Genomic DNA, 24102 nt, shown 5'->3' with positions numbered 1-24102 from the left:
CCTCTTATCCCTGAAAGGATTTCCACATTAAGGTGGCTGCTGGTTTGACGCTGCACACAGCGTGCGGACGCGAGGCATTGTCATAGCTACCACAGCTATTTACACAGACGTGGTCACCCGACCGTAACCCGGTCTGCTGCCTCGCGGTCGCTGTTTCTGCTCAGTACAAGCTAGTAAGTCTCTTACCCCTTCAATGTTTTGGTTCTAATGAGGAAGAATATGTCAACCTGCCACGCTAGTGTTGGGGGGACGAAGTTAATGAACATTGGGAGTTGTTGCCCGCGTTGCTATGGCAACAGCAAGCGCTTGTTGCTTAACGACGCACGTTACATAAAAAAGTGGTCCTTACGGGATTACTTGGCTAAAAGGTGCTATTCTCTCTTTATACTTTGTAGAGAGGTAGAAGCCTCCCTTTTGGAGGATTGAGAACGAAGGACCACCCAGCAAGTTCTTTACCGATCAAAGCTTGGTGAGTGCTTTAATTCTATCTGAGTTTACCCTATGAAACATGATAGGCTGTTAGTTAACCATGGGGGAGTAGACTGTTAATAGTGCCTAATTTCTTTATGGGTTGGATTTCCCCCAAGTTTACTTTCAACTATTTGAGGTCACTCTTCAATATTTTTGCATCAAATAGTGAAATGTCATGCCACAAAAGGAACATAGAGGGAAAATATGATTTACTAATTGTTGTAGGTGAACAATTGTGTGAATAGATTTACGATGGACAGCTCAAAGCCCTGAAGATGGCTATTATATATCCGAAACACTGTGGAGTGTAATTAAGGTATCCACATTATTTGTGAAAGACAAGAGATTTGATACTTTCCTTTGGATTTGTTAAGAATATTTGAGTGTTTGATGTGACATTAGTTTAACGCCCATGGATTTGACATGTTGGTATTCATGTAATAAAAGAAATATCGTTTTTTGAATATTTGTGTTTTTGAAAGTATAAATTGTTTAATTGCAATTCTAGAACATTTGTAATGGCCTACGTCTGTTAAGAGTGCACGTGGGTTACCTGTTGGTTACAACAGGCTTTCTTGAATATTATTTGTTTTGAGTCTCCAACGGCCTAGCGGCTACACCCACGTGCACCAGAAGTGTTGCACAAAAATAATTTGAAACAAGATGCAAACGAGTGATGTAGAAGACTGAACACATTCGAAATATTATACTAGTTAGTGCCCCTACCGTTACATTTTTGGCACACAATCTAACCATGATTGCATCTGATCAATTCTGGGTATATGCTGCTGACTCATTGGCAATTACTCGGGCTGCATATTTTACATGTAAAATAATTTTAAGTGAAGCGACCGTATGATTGTTTGATATGAAATATTGTAATGCAATTTTATGATTATGAATTTTCTTATTATGCTATTAATGATTTAACTTGTATTCTCTATTGAAATTATGTATAACCTCAATTTTACTGTATTTTAATATTTGTGTATAAGGTTTTAATTAACCATAGCACGTTAAATAAAAAATAGACTTGTACCACGCACTGCTGACCTTTTTCATGGTCTCAGACGCTTATGTGAATTAAAATATATGTGTAAAAATGAAACTGGAGGTGAACAGTGATCCAGGTATTATAAGAGTATAAAGTGCATACAGTAGGCTCATAAGCTGTATTTCACATTCTTCAACATCAGAAGTGACCTTTCATTTATTTTTACAATTTTAAGGTTTATTTTGGATGATTCTGCAGTCTACTTGTCAGATAAATGCGGAGCTGATGCAGTCGATTTACGGAAAGGTAATGAATGGCATGACCAGGTTTTCGCTGTACGTTGTTTTTTTTATTACGGGGCCAGGAGGTTGCATTTTTAAAGCAAATAAAACTTAGCTTAATGATGTGTCGCAGATGGAGGACATTCAGTCCAGGGACTCGTAAGTTGCTCTCCTGCACTGTGGCATCGATAGATTATGTGCACCTGAATTAAATGTTAAGCTGAAAACACTGATATGAATCTTGTTGGTCAGTCCTTGAAGAGTTACAACCTCCAATATATTGTGTCAAGTTGCATAGATTTTAGATAGACTTTGCCTCTTTTTAAAGTGTAAATTGAAAAACAAAGTCAGACACGTTCATTTACTGAAAACATTTTCGCTAGGGATTTTATTTACCATGATAATTTTATTACCATTGTAGCGCCTCCCAGTGTCATTTGGATTTAGGGGACACTGCTCTTGAAAAGTATCAACATTGCGTCAAACACACTGTAAGCCTGGTTCACATGCTGCGTTGTGGCTAGTTAAAGGAGAAAGTATTTTATTTCTAGAATTGAAGTACCCTTCTGGCAAATTCCTTTAAAGGCCATACTGCTTGTTAAGGCCAGCTGCCTAGTTTATCGAGGCGGGAATTTGGAAGACTGATCAAATTGGCTCTACTACAATTGCGCAGGAACTCAAGAGTCAGTTGGTTGTGACCTTGGCCAAAGGGGAAATCTGGTGTATGTTGTTACATTTTCAATCAAAGTTCAAAACTCTATTCAAGCAGTTTCTGTAAAGTAATCTTAGGCGGCCCCCGGTTTTTTTAATTGCATGCCATTTGCTGTGTCTCTGTACAGGCTATTTTTGTGTTTTATGTTTATTTATTTTTCAGTAAAATATATTCACCTGTTTGTATTGCACTCCACTGCTTTTTTTAGGTGGTTTCAGATAAAGTGTTAACATTTGTACATTGCTTATGCATAATGCCTGAATGGCATTGTGCCTTACTTTGATGAACGTGTGTTGTTCTATTGTTGTGATGGCTGTTGTTTCTGTCATTCTCTTCGACTGACTCTTATTTTCATGTTTTTCCTTCTCTTGTACGCTTGATCTTCAGTTAAATCCCAGTTTGCTCAGTAATGCATATCAGACATTTGTACATAGCCCTCTTTCCAGAACTCGAAACGGCTATCTCACCAACACATAAAGCTACTGTTTTGAACGCTATTTATCGCAGCTACTGTCTCCTTCCCATACAGCCAGGCATCCAAGTGCCAACGCCTGCATGCCCTTTCTTTTACACGCAGATGCACCATTCTCAGGCACCTATGCGTAAATGCATGTGTAATTTCCCATTGCGGTAACTGTGCTGTTCCCTAGCCCTGCTCATGGACTTGTGGGCCGTCGGAACCGCGATTAAGTAATACGTACCACACAGCAGTTTGGCAGCAACCTCTTTGTTTTTAGCCACAAACTGACAGCCCTTGCAGGAAACACCCCTGCCGTGGTTCCTGCCATGCAAGTAATAAACACGAAAAGGGGCATTTAAAACCCTGAACACTAGAACGCTACACCCCCACCCCCCACTTAAACCACAACATACAGTTACTCATTCCATTTCTTCAACACACCTCGTGGGCCGACGCACAACCTGCTTAGACGGGCTTTGCCTGGGTGGCTGCACAGTTTCCTCAAAGTGACTGTCGTCGGCATCCATATAGCCGGAACAACTGTCCGAAGGGTCACCATCGCCGAGATTTTATTCGAACGATGTCCCTTCATGAAAGTCTGGCCAACCTTCCGAAAGAACGAGTTCTGGGTGATGGAAAGAACGTCATTCACTGTGGAGACCATTGACCTTTTAACGTCCGTCACTTGGAGCGGCTTGGGATGAAACGCGGCATGACCTTCTGGTTCTGTCTCTGACGCACCGGCACTGCATCCCTTGCGCAGTGGTTGAAGTGTACGGAAAGAAGTAGTGGAACTATGTTCCCTGCTGGCCTGCACCCACACCCCATAAACCCAATCACCACGTCCCCTCCCACACACAATACACCCCCCCAAACACGTGCACCTGCTGTTTAAGGGAACATTCAGTGTTATGCACTGAAAATGCAAGCTGCAACGTTTTCCTACACTTTTATTTTAAAACGAAACCATTCCGGAACCTTTTCTTTTTAAAATAAAAGTATAGGAGCAGTAAAAAGTAATTTAAAAAAGTAGAGGAGCACCGCTCCCACTCACTTCGACCACTGCGGCCTTGCATGGATATCGGGCGCTCCTGCTCCTTCTCGCAACTGCATCATTGTCATCTTATGTTTGCGGGCGCTGTCCGATTCACGGGCACGTCTTGTCCCATCTTCTTCAGGAGCCAGGCCCAGCACATGAGGCAAACATGTACAGATCTTGTGAATTGTACATGAGATCCGAGGGACATAACCTTGTGGTGCTATGCAGTGTATTCCGGTAGTCCCAACGTAGTACACAGATGGCTTGCATAAAAGACCCATTTACTGTTTACATGATTGACGCTTTCTTGAAAAATGAATTTTGATATAACAAAGATGTAAACATGTTTGGAGATCTTATTTTTTTAAAGGTTTGTAAGAAACCATAAAATAAAAAGACCCATTTGTGATGGTACACACTTATAATGTAAGCTTGGTGTCGGCCATGAATCTACTGTTGCAGTGGCCTGGGGCCATAGCAGTGTAATTTGTCTATGTTGAAAACACAGATGTTTGGCGAACATAGCGAATTCCTGCCCTCTGAAAGGGGGACCAATTGTCTGTCTTTACCATCGAGGGAACACCATAGTCTGCAAATTCCTTGAGTGCGGGAATGATGGCTTGCTCACACATGGAAGATACCAGATGGACTTCAGGGTATCGAGACATCTCGTCAGTGGCCAGCAGTGCAGATTTCCCATTTGCCAGTGGTCCAAACAGTTCAACTGCCACCTTGTCCCAAACATTCAAAGGCATAGGGTCATCTACAACAGTTGAGGAAACGTGCATGGCGCCACAGCCTTGCACACCAGGCAGTCTTTGGAGCGCCACTTGTATCTTGTAGTCCATTTTGGGAAACCACACCTTGGTACTCGTTTGCCACTTGGTGGATACGATTCCTCTGTGACCCGCATGTGCGAGTTCTATAATTCTTCTTGTAGGGAGAGTGGAATAACAATCTTATTTTCTTTTAGAACCAGCCCTTGTGCTGACATGGACAGCACATCCTTCATGAGTGTGAAGGTTTGCATCAACTTTTGCTGGTAGTCGTTTAGTACCTCCTCACCCCTCACTGTGGTGCGCCATCGTCCTGCGAGAATCTTCTCCTTTACCAGACACAGCAATTAGTCTCTCTCCGTGTCTCAAGCAATTTCTTGAATGGTCAAAGCTGCAGGGAGCGCCTTGTTCACTAGATAGTTGACATACTGGTCTGTGCCTCCCTGTCAGCCGGGAGTGGAAAACGAGAGGGAAATTAGCAGGGTTGTTCTCCTTCCTAGGTTTGTGGACAATGTCAAACGAATACTCGTGGAGACAGAGGCCCCACCGGGAGATTCAGGGAGGCATTTTAGCATTGGGCTTGCCGTAGATGGTGGCGAGGGCCTGATGATCTATCACAATGGTACATTTCTTTCCAAAAAGAAAAAATTATAGTGCACACAGGCCCACACCATAGCCGAGCTTGCTTTTTCTGGCTACGGCTGGTGTAGGAGATGACGCGCTTTGGCGAGGTGTATCCTTTTTTGTACTGGGCCAGTATGGGCGCTAGGCCCACAGGACTTGCGTCCACAGTGACTTCCGTTTCCAGTTCCTGGTTCTAGTATGACATACAAGCAGCCGACGACATGCAGGACTTGATTTCCTCAAATGCACTCTCGCACTCTCAGGACCTGAAGAACTATTGTCCCTTTGCCATGAGGAGGCGTAATGGCGTGCTGACAGAGGCAAAATCTTTAATGTACCACGTACGATAGCTGGCCATCTCTAAAAAGGACTGTACGGCCTAGATGGAGGACAGCGTGGGTGTGCCAACGAGCGCCTGCACTTTCGCAGGGTCCGGTTGCGCCGGTTGCATACCGTCACATGAGAAGATGTGTTCACAAAATGTCAAGATGCACTTACTAAACTTGCACTTGTTGAGGTTGAGAGTCAAACTTGCTTGTTGTAGTGCAGTGCATACCTTGCTTATGGTGTCATCACGTGCTTCTATCGTGGCTCCAAATATCAAAATGTCATCGTTGTAGTTTAAGCACTGGGGGATGTGCTTGAATACATAGTGAATCTCATTTTGAAAGATTTTGGCGGCTGATGACAAACAAAAGCTTAAAGGCTTGTATCTGAGCAGTCCTACCTGCATGGTAAATGTGGTGATGTGTCTCCAACTGATGATAGCCTTTGTTTAAGTCTAATTTAGAAAACACTTTAGCGCAATGCAGCAAGTGCATCATATCAGACATTTGAGGCGAAAGGTGCCGCTCTCTTTCTATCGCTTAATTTGGCATTCGCTTTAAGTTTTCCCAGCCCTTGAAAGAGTGATGAGAACATTTGCACTACCATATTCTTTGGGCTGGAGGTATATGCCGACATGAACCGGTACATGATGTGTACCAGGCCCATCTTGATTGCTGACTTGAAACTCTGTATACTGCCAACAGGCCCTCAGCTTTTATTACACACATTCCTACTGTCGCAGCCTTGTCCTTATAGGAGCAGGCGCATTCAAACATTTCTTTACATGGTAGTGGCTTGTGTGAGCCATGTTTATTTATTTAAATTTGTATAATGTGCCACACGCCCAGAGGCCTCAGAGCGCACAAAGAACAAGACAAAAACAGACAACATGAGGCAAAGGCATCAAAGAAAACGGGTAGGTCATAGGGGAGATCAAGGCCGGAGGGGCATAGTTAAGAGGAGAGTTGAAAAGAAAGGTCTTAAGCCTCTTTTTGAACTCACTTGTGATTTTGATTTTTCTCAAATCTGGTGGGAAAGCCTTCCAAATAGCAGAGGCTCGGGCCTCAAAGCCTGCTCCTCTGAAAATATAGCAAGCCTGAATCTAGGCTGGGAGAGTCTGGCCTGATCCTGAGACTTGAGGTTGTGGTTGGGCAGGTATACCTTCAAATGGTCATTAAGATATTTTGAGGCTTCACGGGTCAGGCCCTTGTCAGTCAGGGTCAGGATATTATGGGTGATCCGATGTTTCACAGGCAACACGTGCAACCCCCTCCTCGCGTTGGTGATATGAACGTGTCTGGAAAGGCCAAAGGTAGCTCGCACAGCCCCATTTTGGGTGACTTGCAACGCTGAGATGTTGGATTGGGAAATGCCAATCAACAGACTGTTGCAATAATCCAATCGAAAGTTTACAAGGGCAGAAGCTAGAAGGGGGTTTTTCTTGTGAGAGAGAAATGGGCGGATGTGATGGAGCAATTTATCAATGAAACCACATGAGGCTCGAATCTGAGCTATGTGTTTTCTCTCTGTCAACTGAGCGTCCACAATGACGCCCAGCTTCTTCACATTCTTTGCCACCATCATGGTGCTATTTGCGATGGTAAAACTTGTATACTCTGGGGCAGGTTTTTTAAGCTTGGGGCCGGAAACAACAATATGGAGCTCCGTCTTATCGGTATTGAGGGCCAAGTAATTACCTGCTATCCAGGCCTGAATGGTAGCATAAATGTCAATGTCTGAGGGCTTCAACTTGATGGGGCGCTTCAGTGAGACATAAGTTGTCTCACTCATGAGGTTCACTGTCGCACCTGTGTCAATAAGAAAATCCAGGGTGCTGCCATTTATCTGCAGTGGTAATGGGCGGAATTCTGTCGCCTTTCCATTTCCGATGACATGATATGATATGATATGATAGGTTATTTATAATGCGCTTCATACCCAGAGGTTTCTAAGCGCGGACCCGGGATCGAACCTGTGTTGCTCCGTGTCGTCTTTCTTCCAAGACGAGCACGTTGCTGCTGAGATATCCTCCCGAGACATGTACGTATCCTCTTTCTATCGCCGCTGGAAGATGACTCGGATCCGGACTGATCTCTCTGGGATGATTCGATGTTACACGCATTGCGCCTTGTGGACTTCCGCTTCTGTTCTTCAGGCACATTAGACCTGTGCCGTTCATAGTGCTGTCCAGTATTGTACTTGGGGCTTCGAGGTGATGTACAACGTCTTTCCAGGGAGCTTCTCCTGCTGCGATCAGACAATGGCTTCCTCGATGTGGATTTCTGTCCATCAGATGCCCTTCCCGAGTATCTTCTCTCAGACTTGTGCGGTCTATATTTGGATACTGTGCACATGGACCTAAAATGATTTTCTTTCCCACAGGCATCACACAGGTTGCACATAGCACGTCCCTTCATGGGGGAAATTGTAGCCGCGCCTGTAGCATTTCAGCACGTCTTTCTTGCACGCTTTGTCTGATGCCTGTATTTGACATAAGGAGGGAGGCTGTGGGTATGTGAGAGATTGCGACCCTCCCCATGGATTCAACTTGCCTGTCAATAGCCTTGTCAGCTCTTGCCAACATGAGAATGTCTTGCTGTGATGCTCTTCCGAAGTAGCTTCTTGCGAAAAGCAGGAGACTTGCTTCCGGCAATTACTGGGGACCCGAGTGCCTCATCCGTGGAGTAGTTTTCAAAGTCGCAATATTTTAGCCTCTCCCTCAGTCTCATGATGAATAGATCCAGGGTTTTGCCTTTGTCTTGCGTGGTAGTATGGAGAACGTGTCTCTCATAGTCAGTTATGATGCAGGGCAAAATAGCCATTCAGGGCGTCAATGACATCTGTGTAGGAGGCGGTAATTTGGGAAGGCTGTTCATAAACCATTTGTCTCACCTTGGGCCCCAGGGAGTGTATCAGGAGAGAGTCGCCCAAACGTCTAGTGCGTCTACATAGACGTAGGAATCCAACAGCCATCGAGCTCACCTATGCCCCAGACTACACGTATCGGGTATATGAAAGGGCGGTACCCCGTGCAGCTGAATGCGGTTCATGGTGGATGGGCTTGGTGGGTGAGAAAAGGGAGGGGGTAGCTGGCGTGGACACAGATGGCTTTTCAGAAGATCTTATAACTGGCTCCTCACCTCACCTTATAACTTCTGCTCCCCAGAAGCAGCTCTACAGGTATGGCTTCCGACCGAATCCTCCGCTCCAGAAAAATGGGATGCCTTTAGGTTAAATATATTAGACATCTTGCAAAGGCTCTTTGCACTAATGGCTTCTACCCAAGTGCTGGCGCTGCCACCGGCACCATTGGCTCCCACTGTGCCTGAACCGGCTGCATGGACATGGACCCTTCATAGGTCTGAGACCGCATGCTTAAGAGCTTGGTCCCTACTCCTAACGCTGAAGATAATTCCTAGTGCTGACGCGCTGTGCTCTCGGGTGTCGATGCTTTAGCTCTGGCACCGACCCCTTAACTTCATCATCGCCAACAGCGCAGTAACTCAACTCAAATACGCCCCACCTCTATTGGGACACTTATGTCAAAGATGGGCCAAATATTTCATAAGGAAGGTGATTCCATTCTCTTGTCTCAAGGGGGAGATGGACTTCCCTGAGGAGTACTGCAGTGAGGGAGATGTTGTTTTGGTGCTGGTGTCTGGGCTACAGAATGGCAGTGGCCTTGGCACTTATCTGTAGTTGGATGTGCTGTTGGTGCTGACTCCGGAAAGACCCCAAGCCTCTTTCCAAAGTCTCATGGCCAAAGTGGTTGACGCTCTAGGGTTATTAACCCCATGCAGACTAAAGTTTCAATTTGAACTGGCCAATATTCTGGATGATGGCCCCAAGAAGGAGACCTTAGTGCCCTTCAATATTGCAGTTAAAGCCTCAGTGCTGGAAGCCTGAGAAGAAGCTTCCTCTGTGCGGGCTGTAGATCTGGAGTTGTCAAAGAAAAAGGTTCTGGCTCCTTCTGACCCTGACTTCCTGTCCACCCATGTCCCCCCCAAGAGCTTGGTGGTACCAACCGTTGCTATTAACGGGCAGATGTCCACTTTCCCCACTCTGCCTCCCAATAGGGAAAGCAAGATATTAGACACGTGGGGGAAGAAGGTTTTTGCCTCAAGCTGCCTTGCTTTCAGAGTAATTAATGTCTCCTGTGCCCTGGATAAATGTTCTTTTGACCTCTGGTCGGCGGTGACTGGAGCAGCCGAACAACTTCCCAACAGGGAGGCGAGAGAAGCCTTTGAGGCCATTGTACATGATGGCAGGGAATCTTCCCAGCACATTTTGCAATTGTGACTTGATGGCTGACTGTAGGGCATGGTATAGCTACTGGCACAGTTATTCAGCAGCACTTGTGGATGAGGACATCCAGGTTCGGACAGGATGTATAGGTGATACTCCTGCACATGCCTTTTGATGAACTTAACCTCTTTGGGTCCAAAGACAGTTAAGCAAACCCCCATTCCATTCAGCAGAAGTTGTTGGTTTTGACTCTCTACCCATGTGGGAGAGGTGAGGCTCCCCCAGCAATACAACAATTTTGCTGTTTCCGCAAGGGTCGAGGTAGTCGGAGAAGCAGTATTGCAACTTCCTCAGTCCCCTCAGTAGCCCAAGGTATGAACTATTTCCCAGCCCAGAAGCAACAGCTGATGCAGCTCCCTCCAGCTCCTCTCCTTATCCCTCGCCTCCGCACTCATGCAGAGCTCTAATTCTTGAGGTTAGCTCAACGGGGCGCTATAATTCGCCAGGCACGTAATAATGTATTACTTCGATCGAAATGTGTACTTTAAGAAAATAATTTCACCGTGTGCGTGAGATGCTTGCTAAATTGTAAAAAAGAATCCCGAAAAGTGTGCACCACAAAGTTAATCACGAATGCCTCTGTGTGACTTTTAATCTACAAACATTGTTTGCCACTTGAATCCTGTTTTGGCCTGCTGCGAGGATACTTTCCAAGATGACCGCCTGTCTGGGCACTGAATCCATGCTCCTGATGTGAGCCTGGGCCTCTGGGATTGGCTGCCTCACAACCTCAGCAGCCAATCAGGGCCACTGGGAGGCATGAGCCATACCATTCAACAAAGGCCCATATCTAAGGCCCTGTCTGTGCTTGTCTGGGCCGAGGAGGGACTAGAGAGCCACAGATTCACATATCTAACTATGATCCATCCCCGGACTAAATACTTGACTGCTTCACTGCTACTGGTTCAAAGTCTACACACGATCCCTGCAGTCATGAAAGTGAGTTTGGCTGACCTTCCAAACAAACTCTGCTGAGGCGTCTTCAGTGCTTTTCATCTCCTCTATCCTCGCCTTAACTAACTTCATTCCTTTCACCGCATTTGTTACTCTCATTTGTGTTTTAGCATTCATTGGGAACCATCCACGTTGCATTGTTTGCTGCCTCCATTTAAAATCATATTTGGGGTGTGCTTTCAAAATCGAATTTGGGTGCTTTTAGCATTACCTGTGCACCATCTACATTGCATTGTTTGCTGCCTCCATTTTTAAAATCTGTTTTAGGTGTGTATAGTTTGTACATCCCTCTGTGCCACTTATCCAATGTAATTCTATTCCTTCTGGGTTTCACGTATTCTCTCCGACTCAATCTACTAGGACTCCTAGTGAGTTTAGCCGGAACTGTGCGGTGCTGCCACTCCACCCTCACTTCTTGGTTAAAGCCTCTGCCCTCCTATGTCTCTACCCATCTATCCTATATTCTTTAACTGCTACACTATCACCTATCCCCCATCTCTCTCCATGTCCGACAGGAAAAAGCACAAATAAGACATCCTGAGTGCTAACTGTGGACTTCCCATTGCAGACACCTATGTCAGTGCTTCCTCTAGAGAGGTTTTCACTGATGCACTTTTCCCTGTCCTGATCTTTGGACACCCCCCCGCACCTCTATCTCCACTCTCTCTCTCCTTCCACACACTCCTCTATTAACGGTGGCACTAAGTGGGAACTCCTCTTGGCCCGTTTCACATCCTCAAGTTGCTTCTTTAATATCTATCACAGTGGCACCATTCTGGTTGAGGGTCCAGAACCCAACCTCCTTCGCTTTGACCTTATCCTGCCTTCTCTCATTAAATTCCTTCCTTGGCCTGCATCTCCCCCTTCTACTCTCTCTCTCCCTCTGCTGAATGGTGTACCACGTACCTGTACCCAACCTCAGAAAATCTTCAAAAGCACCGAACACCTCCACCCGTTGACTCTTAACGCCCGCTCAGCAAACAAACACTCCCCTGACATCTGTCTCCTTCTTGAAGACCTTGACCTCGACATTCCCGCTCTTACCGAGACTTGATTCAATGCCATCTCAGTCACTGCCTTTGACTCCCTCCTCCCTGACGACTTCAAGATCTCCAAGCCTCGACCTCACCGCACTGGTGGGAGGGGGTTGCCTTAATCTTCCCAGAGTGGGCTCCTGCTTCCATCTTACCTACCCAGCCCAATTCCTCTTTTGAAAGTCTTGTTTGCAAATTTGTCACCTCTCCCACCTCCACACTAACCATTGCTACCATCTACCGGCCTCCAGGCGCTACCTCCCTATTACTCTCTGAATTGGCTGATTTCTGCTCTTCTTTACTTTGATCCACCTCTGACTTTCTCCTCCTGGGTGATTTCAACATTGAACTGGACTCCCCTGGCTCTGCATCCACTCTTTTCACTTACCTCTGCTCCTCGCTTTCACTCTTCATTCTCCCTTCTGTGCCATCCCACACAGCTGGACACACTATGAATGCCCTCATACACTCTGATTTCTTCCCCCCCGCCCCCATTAGTCACCTCTCTCCTGGTCAGACCACTCTCTCCTCTCATCTGGGTCCAATTGGCCCCTGACTGTCATGACCCTTGTCCCTGGCCTTCACTGGCAGATCAGCCTTCCAGTTAGGGCCAGGTCAAAGGCCTTAAAACCTCATCCCAGGCTCTCTTGGAGTAAGTCCTGGATCCTTTGGCGCCAGGTTCATAACCATCATGAAGACCAACATTAGAATGGGACTATTTAACTTGGGGATGTTCAGCCAACATGGAGGCACACACAAATAACTCAGTTACAAGGAACTGAGCTATGCGGTCTAGTCTTTTGGGTGTGGCAGGCCTGGGACTACTTTACCTGGACTACTTTCGGTGTGGCAGGCCTGGGACTATTTTACCTGGACTACTCCCTGAGACTATTTAAACCACACCCAAACAGCAGAACATGCTTTGCGTTATTCTGCTGTGGGCAGCGTAACGCTCACTGTGTCCAGTTCTTTCATGCCAGCTTACCTGAAACCAAGGACCTGCAGAGAGAGAAAGAACACTACGAAACTTACCTGAAACAGTATCCTGTCTTCAATCCATCGCCGACTTCAGTTCCACTCACCTGAAGGTACGAACTCCATCATCCGGCACCGCATGCATCCCGGAATACCATAACCTGGAAAGAGGAGAAAGAAAGACAGCATAAGTAAGCGTTTACTCACGTTTCCTTCCGTATGAAGAAAGTCACACTATTCTTACCTGGGTAGTCATCTCCTGGTCAGTATCATTGCTGGAACATTACTGCGCTCGGCCAGGAACATCGCAACCTGCAAGGAGAGAAAAGACACAGGTTAGCAATATAAAAGGCGAAACAGCGTTGCGCATCGCGCATTACTCACCGGACAGCATCGCGCACACCGCGCTTTCGCCTACCGGCCCATGCTCCTCTTCAAACTGCATGACAACTCCAAAACACCTTTCCATACCTAAAAGAAAAGAAGCAAGACATTATTATTTGAACTAAGAGGAACATAACAACTGCATATAAAGACTGTAAAGCAGCAAACCTACGGAGTCGCAGCAGGCCTGGATTCCCACAGGGGGAGCTTGCACCAGTGAAGTAACTTGGTCGCTGCTCACCCCCCTCATCTAAGTGCCCCTGCCACAAGGAGCAGGACGGAGAATCCACCTTCTACAATATTAAGGTGAGGAGAGGGCCCAAGGGGGAGGAAGGAGTTGAGGCCAAGGGAGGTGGGAAAACAAAGACAATCTGGTATTGAATCCAGCTCTCCTATATTGCAGACCCATCTTTAACCAGGGGCCCTACCAAGGGACCGGGAGAGGGTTTGAGAGTGCAAATCATCCAACTAGGGCTGGGTGGCGTCCCCGTGGATACCAGGTGAGCGTAACATGACTGCCCACCCATAAGTCCCACCAACCTCGTTCACTAACATCTGCCCGATGAAACGAGTGACTGTGGCTGCCTTCGCCTCCACCCCGCCTTAACCCCACCACCTCTGACTCCATCTCTGACTCTGCCCTCAACAACCTCCATCTTTTTATAACGAACACTCTTGACATTCTTGGCCCAGTCATGAGGATCCCTCTGAAACCTGCTTCAAAGTCAACCACTTGGTACGACACAGAATTTGCAGCCCTGAAACAAAGTGCAGGGCAGCAGAACGGAAGTGGCTAACCTCAGGCTCATCCTCTGACAAACTGGCCTGCCGCCTGCTTCAAAGGCAATACAGACTCTCCATCCGTGCAAAGAAAAGACCCCACATTTAGACATGGGTTTCCGGCTCATCCACTAACTCGGTTGAAATTTTAAAATCTGCAGGGAACTAGCCAACCCCCTCCAATCTCCTCCTCCTCCCCTTCTCCTTCCCCGGCCCTCTGCAATATACTGGCCTCACCCTTTGCCACCAAAACTGAGGACATTCTGACTACCCTTTCTATGCTCCCTCTCAACCCACCCACACGCTCCACCCCCTCCCTCCTCCTTCAATCTTTTCCTCCTCCTCTCCTGTCACACCTGAAGAAGTTATCAGAGTTGCGTGCTCCATGAAGGTCTCTTCTAAACAGCTCTCCCCTTGCTCATCCAGGACCATCAACGATAACATTGGCTCTCTTGTCCATGCTCTTGCTGATTTCTGCTAGCACTCTTTTGTCACTGAATCTTTCCCCTCGGCCCTTAAGCACTACCTTGGGCGCCCACTTCTGGAAAAACCTCTTCTGACCCTGCCTGCCCTCCATCACCCCCTTCCTGGGGAAGCTGCTTGTGAAGCTGGCCTTGACCCAACTCAACTCTCACACCAAACTTGTTGGTGGCCTCCACGACCATCAATTTGGATTCTGAGCATCCAGAGGCACGGAAACTGCTCTTCTGAACACCCGTGAGAAACTGCTCGCATCTCTGGACTCCAACTCCCCAGCTGTCCTTATCGATCTCTACTCTGCATTTGACACACTTTAGCATTCCATCCTCATAAAAAGGCTCCACGATACACTTGGTTTCTCGGAACGGGCACTGGATTGGCTTTCCAGTTTCCTCACTAACTGCTCTTCAGGACATTGCCAAGAAGTCCAACTATCAGCTCTTCCTTCTCAAAGGAATTTTACCTTTCTCCAGCAAGGGGTCTGGTATGGATTCACATGCTCATGAATATTCCCCGTCGTCAGGCTGGGAATCCTTGGAAAAGACAAATCTGTTTCAGTTTCGTTTCTGAACTGTCTTTCTCCTAAAAACCAATCACTTAGCTCTGGGTATTACTGCCCCCAACCAATGACTGTCCTCCACCTAAGGCCCTCCTTTGGCAGTCATCTTCAGATTGTTACCTCACGTTCAAGTGTTGGGAGTCCTCGTGCTTTGCTCTGAGCTTTTTTGAGAGTAAACTCTATTTTTCGGTCAATCGAGCCTTTGTGCTCCATCGATCATCCTTCCGACTAACAGTGACCTTTTTTTTTTTTTTATTTTTCAGTGCCCCTCAAGGGCGGTTTTTTGTTGAGTTTCTTCTTGGTGACTTCCAGAAGATTCTTCAGGCCTACACCGCATGGATCATGTTGGAGGAAAAGGATGGCGCCCCTTCCCTTTTCAAGCTGTGCTCTGACTGCAGTTTGCAGAATGTGTGTATGGACGACAAGCATTCCCAGTGCCTGTACTGCTTGCACCCCACGCATAAGGAGGAAGATTGCGTGATTTGCAGGGGCTTCACGACGCGCACGATGAAGGATCGGCGCCAGCGACTGGAGTCGTGGCTACAGGTCAAGGCTTCTACCCCGGGTGGCACCCAGGGGCATGACTCTGGTTCAGGAAAGTCAGAGCAGGCTTCGAAGACCATTTAGGGTGCCTCACCTGTAGGAACCCAACATAAGGCCAAGCACCGCAAGTCCGCTTCTGTCGGGGTCGCCGCTACCGCTGGTCCCTCGACGGTCAGGGTGTGATCGTCATCACCTTCGGCATCGGTCTCCAGCCACCACTCTGGGTCATCATTCAAGGGAAGCTGAGAGAGAAGCCGGAGAAGACCTGGCCAGAGAAGGCCAAATAGGATGCAGTGACCAGTCCGCCCTCGGCGGAGAAGGCCAAGAGAGACAAGGTGCCTGACAAGGCCCTGAAGGAGGTGGTCAAGCAGGATAAGGGGCCAGAGCCGGGGGACAAGGCCAAACCGGACAAGGGACCCAGCCTTTCCCGTGAAGCCCCAAGTGCACCGGGCAAGGCCATCTCCCTCGAGGTAGCGGTGGCATCACTTGCGAAGAATGTAGTGGCGGACCCGCAGGGTGTCTCTTCCTCCCAGGAGGGAGGCTTTGAGCATGCCTGTGGAGAAGACACCAGAGAAGCGGATGCCGAGACCAACCCCCTGGATCCAGGAAAGGGGGATAGGGAGCGTTGAAGGCCTGCAGGGCAAAGACATCTCTTCGGCTGAGGAGGATGAGATCATCTCCGTCCATAACATCCAGGAGGGCGATGACAACGAGGGTAACGCCAGAAGACACTCCCCACGACGGGGGTGACAGCGAGGATGATGACAGGGCTACCATCCACGGAGGCGATGACGAAGGGCCCCAGAACGACGAGGTTCCACCTAGCGTTCCAGCGCCTCAGCCTCCTATAGACCTTTCACAGGACATTCTCTCCACCCTCTGTCGGTGATGCAGACTAGGATCCCGATGGATCCAGCGGCCGCTCCACCCACAGCACCAGTTCAAGCCACTGGCCAAGAAGAGGAAGAGACAACCTATGCCTCCATGCCATCCACCTCCGCCCTCCCCGCCACCCCTCTCCCCCCGAGGGAGGAGGAATGGGACACAGCGTTGACAACGGAGGACGAGGGGATGGGGGACCTCCTGCCACCGCAGCCCAGGGCCTCCCCGCCGGAAAAGGTGGGCTCTTTCCACGCAATGATTGCCTGGGCACCTGAGCTGTTCCAGCTCACACTGGAAGAAAAGGGCTTCTTGTACCAACGCCTGGAGGCAAAGAGAAAGACCATCCTTTCTGTCCCACTCCTGGACGATGTGTGGGACGATGGACTGACCCTTCTGAAGAACCCCGCTACAGCGCCAGCGAAGATGGACCGGCTGGAGAAAAAGTACAGGGTGCCGGACTCTGCACCCAAGTGCTTGCGTGCTCAACCTTCGCTGGACTATGTGGTTTTGGCCACCAGCAGGAAGAAGTCGTCGGGCTCTACGTCGTCTTCCTCTTCTTCCTCCACCCCTCTGGACGCCGAGAGAAAGAAGTTGTATTCGATGGGGAGGAAAGTGACCTACTCGGCGCCGACGACTATCAAGGCTGCCAACGCCCTTGCAATCCTGACCAGATACGACCGGGAGTTGTGGTTTAAGCTGGCTTTCCCCTTTGGACTTCCTCCCCGAGGACAAGCGGGCAGAGGCTTTGGAGATTCTTCAAAAAGGAGATGTGTCGGACCACGCCATCTCAATGGCCATGAACATCGCGGACACGGGGTTCCACCTGATGGGAATTGGCGTCTGTCTTCATCATCAAGGCCACCAATTTTTGGCAGGAGGTCCAGGCAAGGGTTTTGGACATGACCTTTGACGGGACAACCTGTTCTGGAAGGCCGTGGATGAATCTTTCAAAGCCATCAAGTTGGATACGGAGACGACGCGTGCCCTAGGCACTCTGCAGCAATGACGGACATCCTTTCGTTCCTCAGGAGGGAAGTCTTTCAGGTCATCGAAAGGTTTCGGTGGGGGATCATCATCATCCTCCTCCTCTTACCGCCAACCCTCTCGACCCAGGAAGCCAACAGGGGTTGATCCAAGGCTTTCGGAGGCGGATCTTGTCGTTGTCAGGGACCGCAAGGCAACTGTCGACCTCCAATCAGTACTGATCCGGCCGGGACGTCGGGGTCCCCCACGTGGCACCCCGGTGGGAGGCCGGCTGGCGAACTTCATCGGCGTGTGGGAGACCATCTCCACCGACAGATGGGTACTGGACACTCACGCTCACGGACACACGCTGAAGTTTCATCGAAAGTGCTGGGAATACCGTCAGTGGCCTGACAGGAAAACCACATCCCTCAGCTGCTAGGGGAGGTTCAGGCGATGGAGCTTTTTCCATGGCGATTCCGGGGCTCCGGAGTATACTCGAGGTACTTCGTCGTCATAAAGAAGACCGGGGGCTGGAGGCCCATTCTCGACCTACGGCGGCTCAACAAATACATGAAGTCCAAAAAGTTCAGTATGGTCACACTACAGCACGTGCTCAGCCAGCTGGAGGAGGGCGACTTTCTGTCATTGTTGGATCTGGAGGACGCGTACTTCCACGTCCCCATTCACAAAGGACAACGTAAGTTTCTGCTCTTCGTCGTTCAGGGAAAGCATTACCAGTTCAAGGTGCTTCCCTTCGGACTGAAGTCGGCACCCAGAGTCTTCACCAGGTGCTTGGTGCCGGTGGCAGCCCATCTGCGTCTGCAAGGGATCCACGTTTACCCCTATCTGGACAACTGGCTCATCCGGGCCAGGTCAAGAGACATCGCCGTCGACCACACAGCGCAGACCGTCCGTCTGCTGACGGACCTGGGGTTCTCGGTGAACTATGCAAATTCCTGCTGGACTCCATCGCAGGATGCGCTATTCCTGGGATCCATGTTCAACACGGTGTCTTCCCTGGCGTCACCTGTCGGAAGCAGGATATCGGCCATCTTGGGCATGGTGCAATGGCTGTTGGCAATGAAGATCGCCACAGTGAGGACCATCAAGTCACTACTCGGCATGATGTCGTCATGCATTTACCTGATTCGGCTATGCAGGTTGCGGATGCGGCCCCTGCAGGAGTTCATTGACTCTCGCTGGGTCCAGGTGTCGGGAGGCTTCCAGGACAGGATCACCCTCGACCAGGAGTTCCGACGGGCGATCAGATGGTGGGGCGTACGCTCCAATATCACACAAGGCACGAATTTCCAGTAGACGGTCACGATGGATTAGTCTCTGGAAGGTTGGGGTGCCCACACCGGACGCTTTCATGTCTCAGGCCTGTGGCTGCCGGAAGAGAAGGATCTGCACATAAACATGTTGGAACTACAGGCAGTGTTCTGGGCCCTCAAATCTTTCCTGCCGTCCCTCATGGGCAAGATGTTGCGGGTCTTCACGGACAATACCACCCTGATGTTCTACATACGGAAACAGGGGGGCACCAAATCCCTGGCGCACTCCAGGGAGGCTCAGGAGTTGTGGCACTGGGCTATCAGCCAGGGGATGTTCCTCATTCCCTTCAACCTGGCAAGCGTATAGAACACTGTAGCTGATTCCCTCAGCAGGGAACTCTGCGCGTGCCACGAGTGGGAACTTTGGCAGGACCAAGTGGACCACCTCTTCTGCAGATGGGGCAATCCCCAAATCGATCTATTTGCGACTGCGATGAACACCAAGTGCCGGAGGTTCGCCAGCAGGTTTCCCCAACCAGGGAGCATGGGGGATGCATTCACATTCCCCTGGGACGGCCTGTTTCTGTATGCGTTCCCTCTGTTGCCGTCGCTTCGAGTCATCAATCAACTCAGACAGTCCTGGTGCAGGATGAACATCATCACCCCAGCTTGGCCGCGGCAGATCTGGTACCTGGACCTTCTCAGCATGTCAGCGTCCCCTCCAGTCAAGCTTCCAGTGGTCGCAGATCATCTCGCCCGGGAAGGAGGTGCAATTCTGCACCACGAGCCAGGATTGCTGAACCTGAAGGCCTGGCTCATGTGGCATTAGAGTTCGGGGGTTACGATCTCCCAGCGGACTGCAAGGAGGTGCTTGCCAAGGCCAGGGAATTATCTACTTTAAAATGCTACAGACACAAATGGAAGAGATTCGCAATTTGGTGCCGTTCACAGAAGATCGACCCCCTGAGAATTTACGGCTCCTCAGGTACTACCATATTTGCTGTCGTTGGCCAAAGCGGGGCTGGCTCATGCCTCCATCAAGGTTCATCTGGCAGCTATCTCCCACTACACCAGATGTCCGGGACGGTCCTCCTTGTGGTCACACCGTCTGGTTAGGGAATTCATCAAGGGACTGCTCCGTTCTTTCCTGCCGGTGAAGGCTGCGACCACGGCGTGGGAACTCAATGTGGTACTCTCTAGGTTCATGGGAGCTCCGTTTGAGCTTATGCATTCTGTTACACTCAAGTTCCTGTCGTGGAAGACAGCTTTTCTCGTTTCCATTACCTCTTCACGACAGGTGGGTGAGATACAGGCCCTATCCTGTAAGCCACCTTACTTAACTTTCCATGAGATGAGGGTGGTGCTGCGGACGCACCCCTCCTTCATGCCCAAGGTGCCGTTGGACTTTGATCTAAACGAGCCCTTGGTGTTACCAGTGTTTTTTCCAGTGCCTTTGTCGCCGGCTGAAAGGACTTTGCACTCGCTGGATGTGGCTAGAGCGCTGAAGTTTTATGTGGACCGCACAAATTGTTTCCGGAAAACATCTCCGCTCTTTGTGCACTTTGGTCCTGTGAACCATGGGAAGGCCCTGTCCAAGGCTTCCGTTTCCAGGTGGCTCACCGGCAGCATCACCCATTGTCACTGGTTGGCAAACCGACCGTTGCCTGGCCCTACGAGAGCCCATTCTACCAGAGCAATCGCTGCAACGACGGCGTTCCTGCCTGGTGTGCCACTGCTGGTCATCTGCAGGGCTGGTGTGCAGAGGTCAGCGCACACCTACACGAAATTCTACTGCGTCGACAGGGATTCCATGGAGGAGTCCAGAGTCGGCCAAGCGGTGCTGCGCTACCTGTTCGCTTGAAAGTGAGTCTGGTGAGGAGGTAAGAGATGCTTATGTTGAGCCTTGCCACATCCTGTTGTTGTGCATGTGTGTACTGCTATGTATTCTTTATTCATGAGCATGTGAATCCATGCCAGACCCCATGTAGGAGAAAGAACAAATTACTTCACATGCGAACCCTCCCGCTTGCCACTCTGCGGCTCTTCTCTTGGTCCTACTGCCACTTTGCATGCTACCAAATCTGAAGATGGCTTCCAGAAGAGGGGCTTAGGTGGAGGGCAGTTGTTGGCTGGTGGTAGTATGACCCAGAGCTCAGTGATTGGTTTTTAGGAGAAAGACAGTTCAGAAACGAAACTGAAAATGATTTTTCTTTTACCGAGGATTCCCAGCCTGACGACTGGGAATATTCATAAGCATGTGAATCCATTCCAGACCCATGCTGGAGAACAACAGTTACAGTTAAGTAACTTGTTCCTTTCGTACTTTCCCCTGAGAGGCTCAATGTGAATCAAGCCCTGGTTCTCGCTAGACTTGACTACTGTAACACCCTCCTCCTGAATCTTCCTTCTTCCACGCTGCGACCCCTCCAGCTTATCCAGAATAGGACAGCAAGACTTATCCTTGGCGGGCCGCATCTCTCCTGCACTAAAAAGTCTTCACTGGCTCCCGGTTGTGGCACAGATTAAATTAAAATCCCTCTGCATCATCCACAAGGCTGTCTGGGCCCTGGGACCACACTATCTTCAATTTTATCTCACTAAATACACTCCCTCTAGACCACTTTGCTCCTCTTGCAACAACTCTTTGTGTGTGAAGCATTTTGCTAAACAGAGGGCAGGGGTTCGCTCACTTTGCTATGCGGGCTCCCTCCTTTGGAATAGCCTCCCCCTGTACCTTGAGCAGGATCTTCACAAATTGCGGAAGTTCCTTAAGACTTTCCTCTTTTCCTCTTTGCCTCCTCCCCTCTGCTAATCACACAGTTGCTGAATCGGTGTCGTTGGCCCTTATGCATCTTCGGGGCCTTGACCTCCCACACCAATTCTTTCCAGCTTATTTCTATCCTCAGCACTTTGCATCTGCACACCCTCCACTCTGGAGGCTAGCACTTACACCACCTGCGGCCAAGGCCGTGTAGCGCTCAACATTCCTAGCTCTTTGTCTATGGCTCCCCCACGAGCTCGGACCCCCCAGCTCTTAACCTCTTCCCTCTCCTTTCTGCACTTGCACATTCTGATTACTCACAAGGCATAGTAGGTTCATCCCTCTCCCTCTTCCCCCTCTGCTTAAATATTGTTTTGTAATGTACTTCCCACCCTCGCCCCCTCCATGCCCTGTGGGCGCTTTGAAACAGTATTTTCTTATTGTATAAGCGCCTAACAAGCAAACAATAAATAAATAAAATAAATACACCTCCTGTGAGGGAGTTCTCCCACAAATTTCCAGTGGGAGGGAGAATTTTCCTGTAAAGTTTGGAATGGTCCTGCACCACTTCTGACGCTTGGGGTAGTCCGACGTGGGCAGGTAGTTATAATATAATAGGTTATTTATAATGCGCTTAATACCCCGAGGTTTCTAAGCAGGGATCGAACCAGTGTTGCTCCATGGCGTCTTGCTTCCAAGGCGAGCACGTTGCCCCTGGGCTATCCTCCCGAGTTCATCCGGGTTATCTCCCTTTTATTCAGCACCCTTGTGACCATATTCCTTACAGTGTTTGCCTACTTCTGGACCGCTACCTTTTGGAGGAAGTCTGTCAGCTTCTGACAAAAGGTGCACTCAAACTAGTACTATGCACAGAATGGGGGCAAAGAATGGTACTCCATTTACCTTCTGGTTCTTAAGAAGGATGGTGGCTTGCGCCCCATCCTGGAAATGAGGTTGCTGAATCTGTACCTTTTTCCAGATCCTCCAAGCCCTCAATCTGCAGGGCTAATTGGTGTCACAGAAACTTCATTTCTATGTGCCTCTGCATGTGAAGCACAGGCAGTACCAGGGATTTGTTGCAGGCTAACACCAGTACCAGTTCTGAGTCTCGCTGTTCTGTCTTTTTTGGGCACCCAAGGGTTTCCACCAAGCTTAGACGGTGGCGGTGGCTAACCTCAGGGGGTTACGCATCCGTGTCTTTCCCTACCAGGAAGACTGGCTCGACCAAGGCTATACCTCAGACCTGATGTCGGCACATTTATTTCTTGCATACAACCTGTTGCAAAGCTTGGCCTTTTCTCTGAACTTCAAAAAGTAACCGGTTTCGCCATCCCACCGATTTCACCTTGACGAGCCTTTCAGCCCGAGGACAGAGTGGCAAACATCTTTTGGATGGTACAAGTCCTCCAATCCTAAGGACAAGTCCCTGCCTCGGCCTTCCTGCGCTTAGTGGGTCTCTTGGCCTCCTACATTCTGATGGTCACTGAGGCATGACTGCACGTGGGATTGCTCCAGTTGCTCCTGCGTGTGCACGCTTTTTGTTGGGTGAAAGTAGAAGATTGTTTCATGTGAATGTAGATTTAGTCGGATAGTTATTACAAACTGGCGGCGGAATTCCCTGTGTGTGGATGTAGGCTTCAATGCAGTGCCTTGAAGCCAGCCTTGTAATGCATGCAGTCCGTACTGCAACATGATATATTTAGAATCGCAATTATAGTGCTTCAAACAGCAAACGTATATTCAAAACCCTTTGCACTCTTAAAGGCCTATAATATCCCCAGGCTGCAAAGTAGCCACATAGCAAGAACGGCGGATAGCAGAGGGGCAACGTGCTGGTCTTGGAAGCAAGACCACACAGCACAACAGAGGTTCGAATCTCGGATCCACGCTTAGAAACCAAACTCCGATATTAAACGCGTTATAAAAAACAATTAAAATAAATAAATAAAAAGTATTGTTTATGCGTTGCTTTTAATGTAACCACTTATTATAGCATAGCGCTTAGCAATTTCCAACAGCTTGTTCATTCATACATGCATGCAAACATGTTCATATATGTACTTTTAAGCAGGTCAGTGCAAAAATCCCATGTTCTTAAGCACTAGCTGTAAAATAAAAGCAATTTTAGTGTCCATGTTAAAGCAATTAAACGGCAGTCTGTCTGGAGAGCCAGTACCAAACTAATATAGAGTCCTTGGCTTAGGTCCTACATTGATAAAGAGTAAGGATGCTTCAGAAGCAACTTGCTAAGGGCATCTTGCTAAAAGGGAGGCCCCCTCAAAATATTTACCTACATCACACATAGGAGTGAAGGAACTAACATACTTCCATGTTTGAATCAGTAGAAGTTATGGTTCTGCCAACCAGGTGACAGCTGTTTTGATGGTAAGGGACTTTCCACCATATACCTTATAAATAACATGGCAGTCCCCATAAAGCGGCTGGCTGGCTTGCTGAGACAGGGTGATGCCGATCCTAGTTGCAGGGGGTGTTTGCTTTGAGCTCCACTGTTGAGTGTTAT

The 24102-nt window shown here is 48.8% G+C and overlaps 1 protein-coding gene across 1 annotated transcript in view; it reads left to right on the top strand.

Annotated features, from left to right (window-relative positions):
- The window catches only part of ATG2A (autophagy related 2A), a 2105371-nt gene that overhangs the window by 1415729 nt on the left and 665540 nt on the right, over positions 1 to 24102 (top strand). Inside the window, exon 26 of the mRNA XM_069644746.1 lies at positions 1701 to 1771. Coding sequence (XP_069500847.1) covers positions 1701 to 1771 — 71 coding nt within the window. The remainder of the gene's footprint in view (positions 1 to 1700; positions 1772 to 24102) is intronic.

The sequence above is a fragment of the Ambystoma mexicanum genome, chromosome 2p, assembly GCF_040938575.1.
Source record: "Ambystoma mexicanum isolate Mex_15411 chromosome 2p, UKY_AmexF1_1, whole genome shotgun sequence".
Classification (NCBI taxonomy): Eukaryota; Metazoa; Chordata; class Amphibia; order Caudata; family Ambystomatidae; genus Ambystoma; species Ambystoma mexicanum.
The sequence above is the reverse complement of the archived record's forward strand: the minus strand, read 5'-3'. Positions and strand labels throughout refer to the sequence as shown.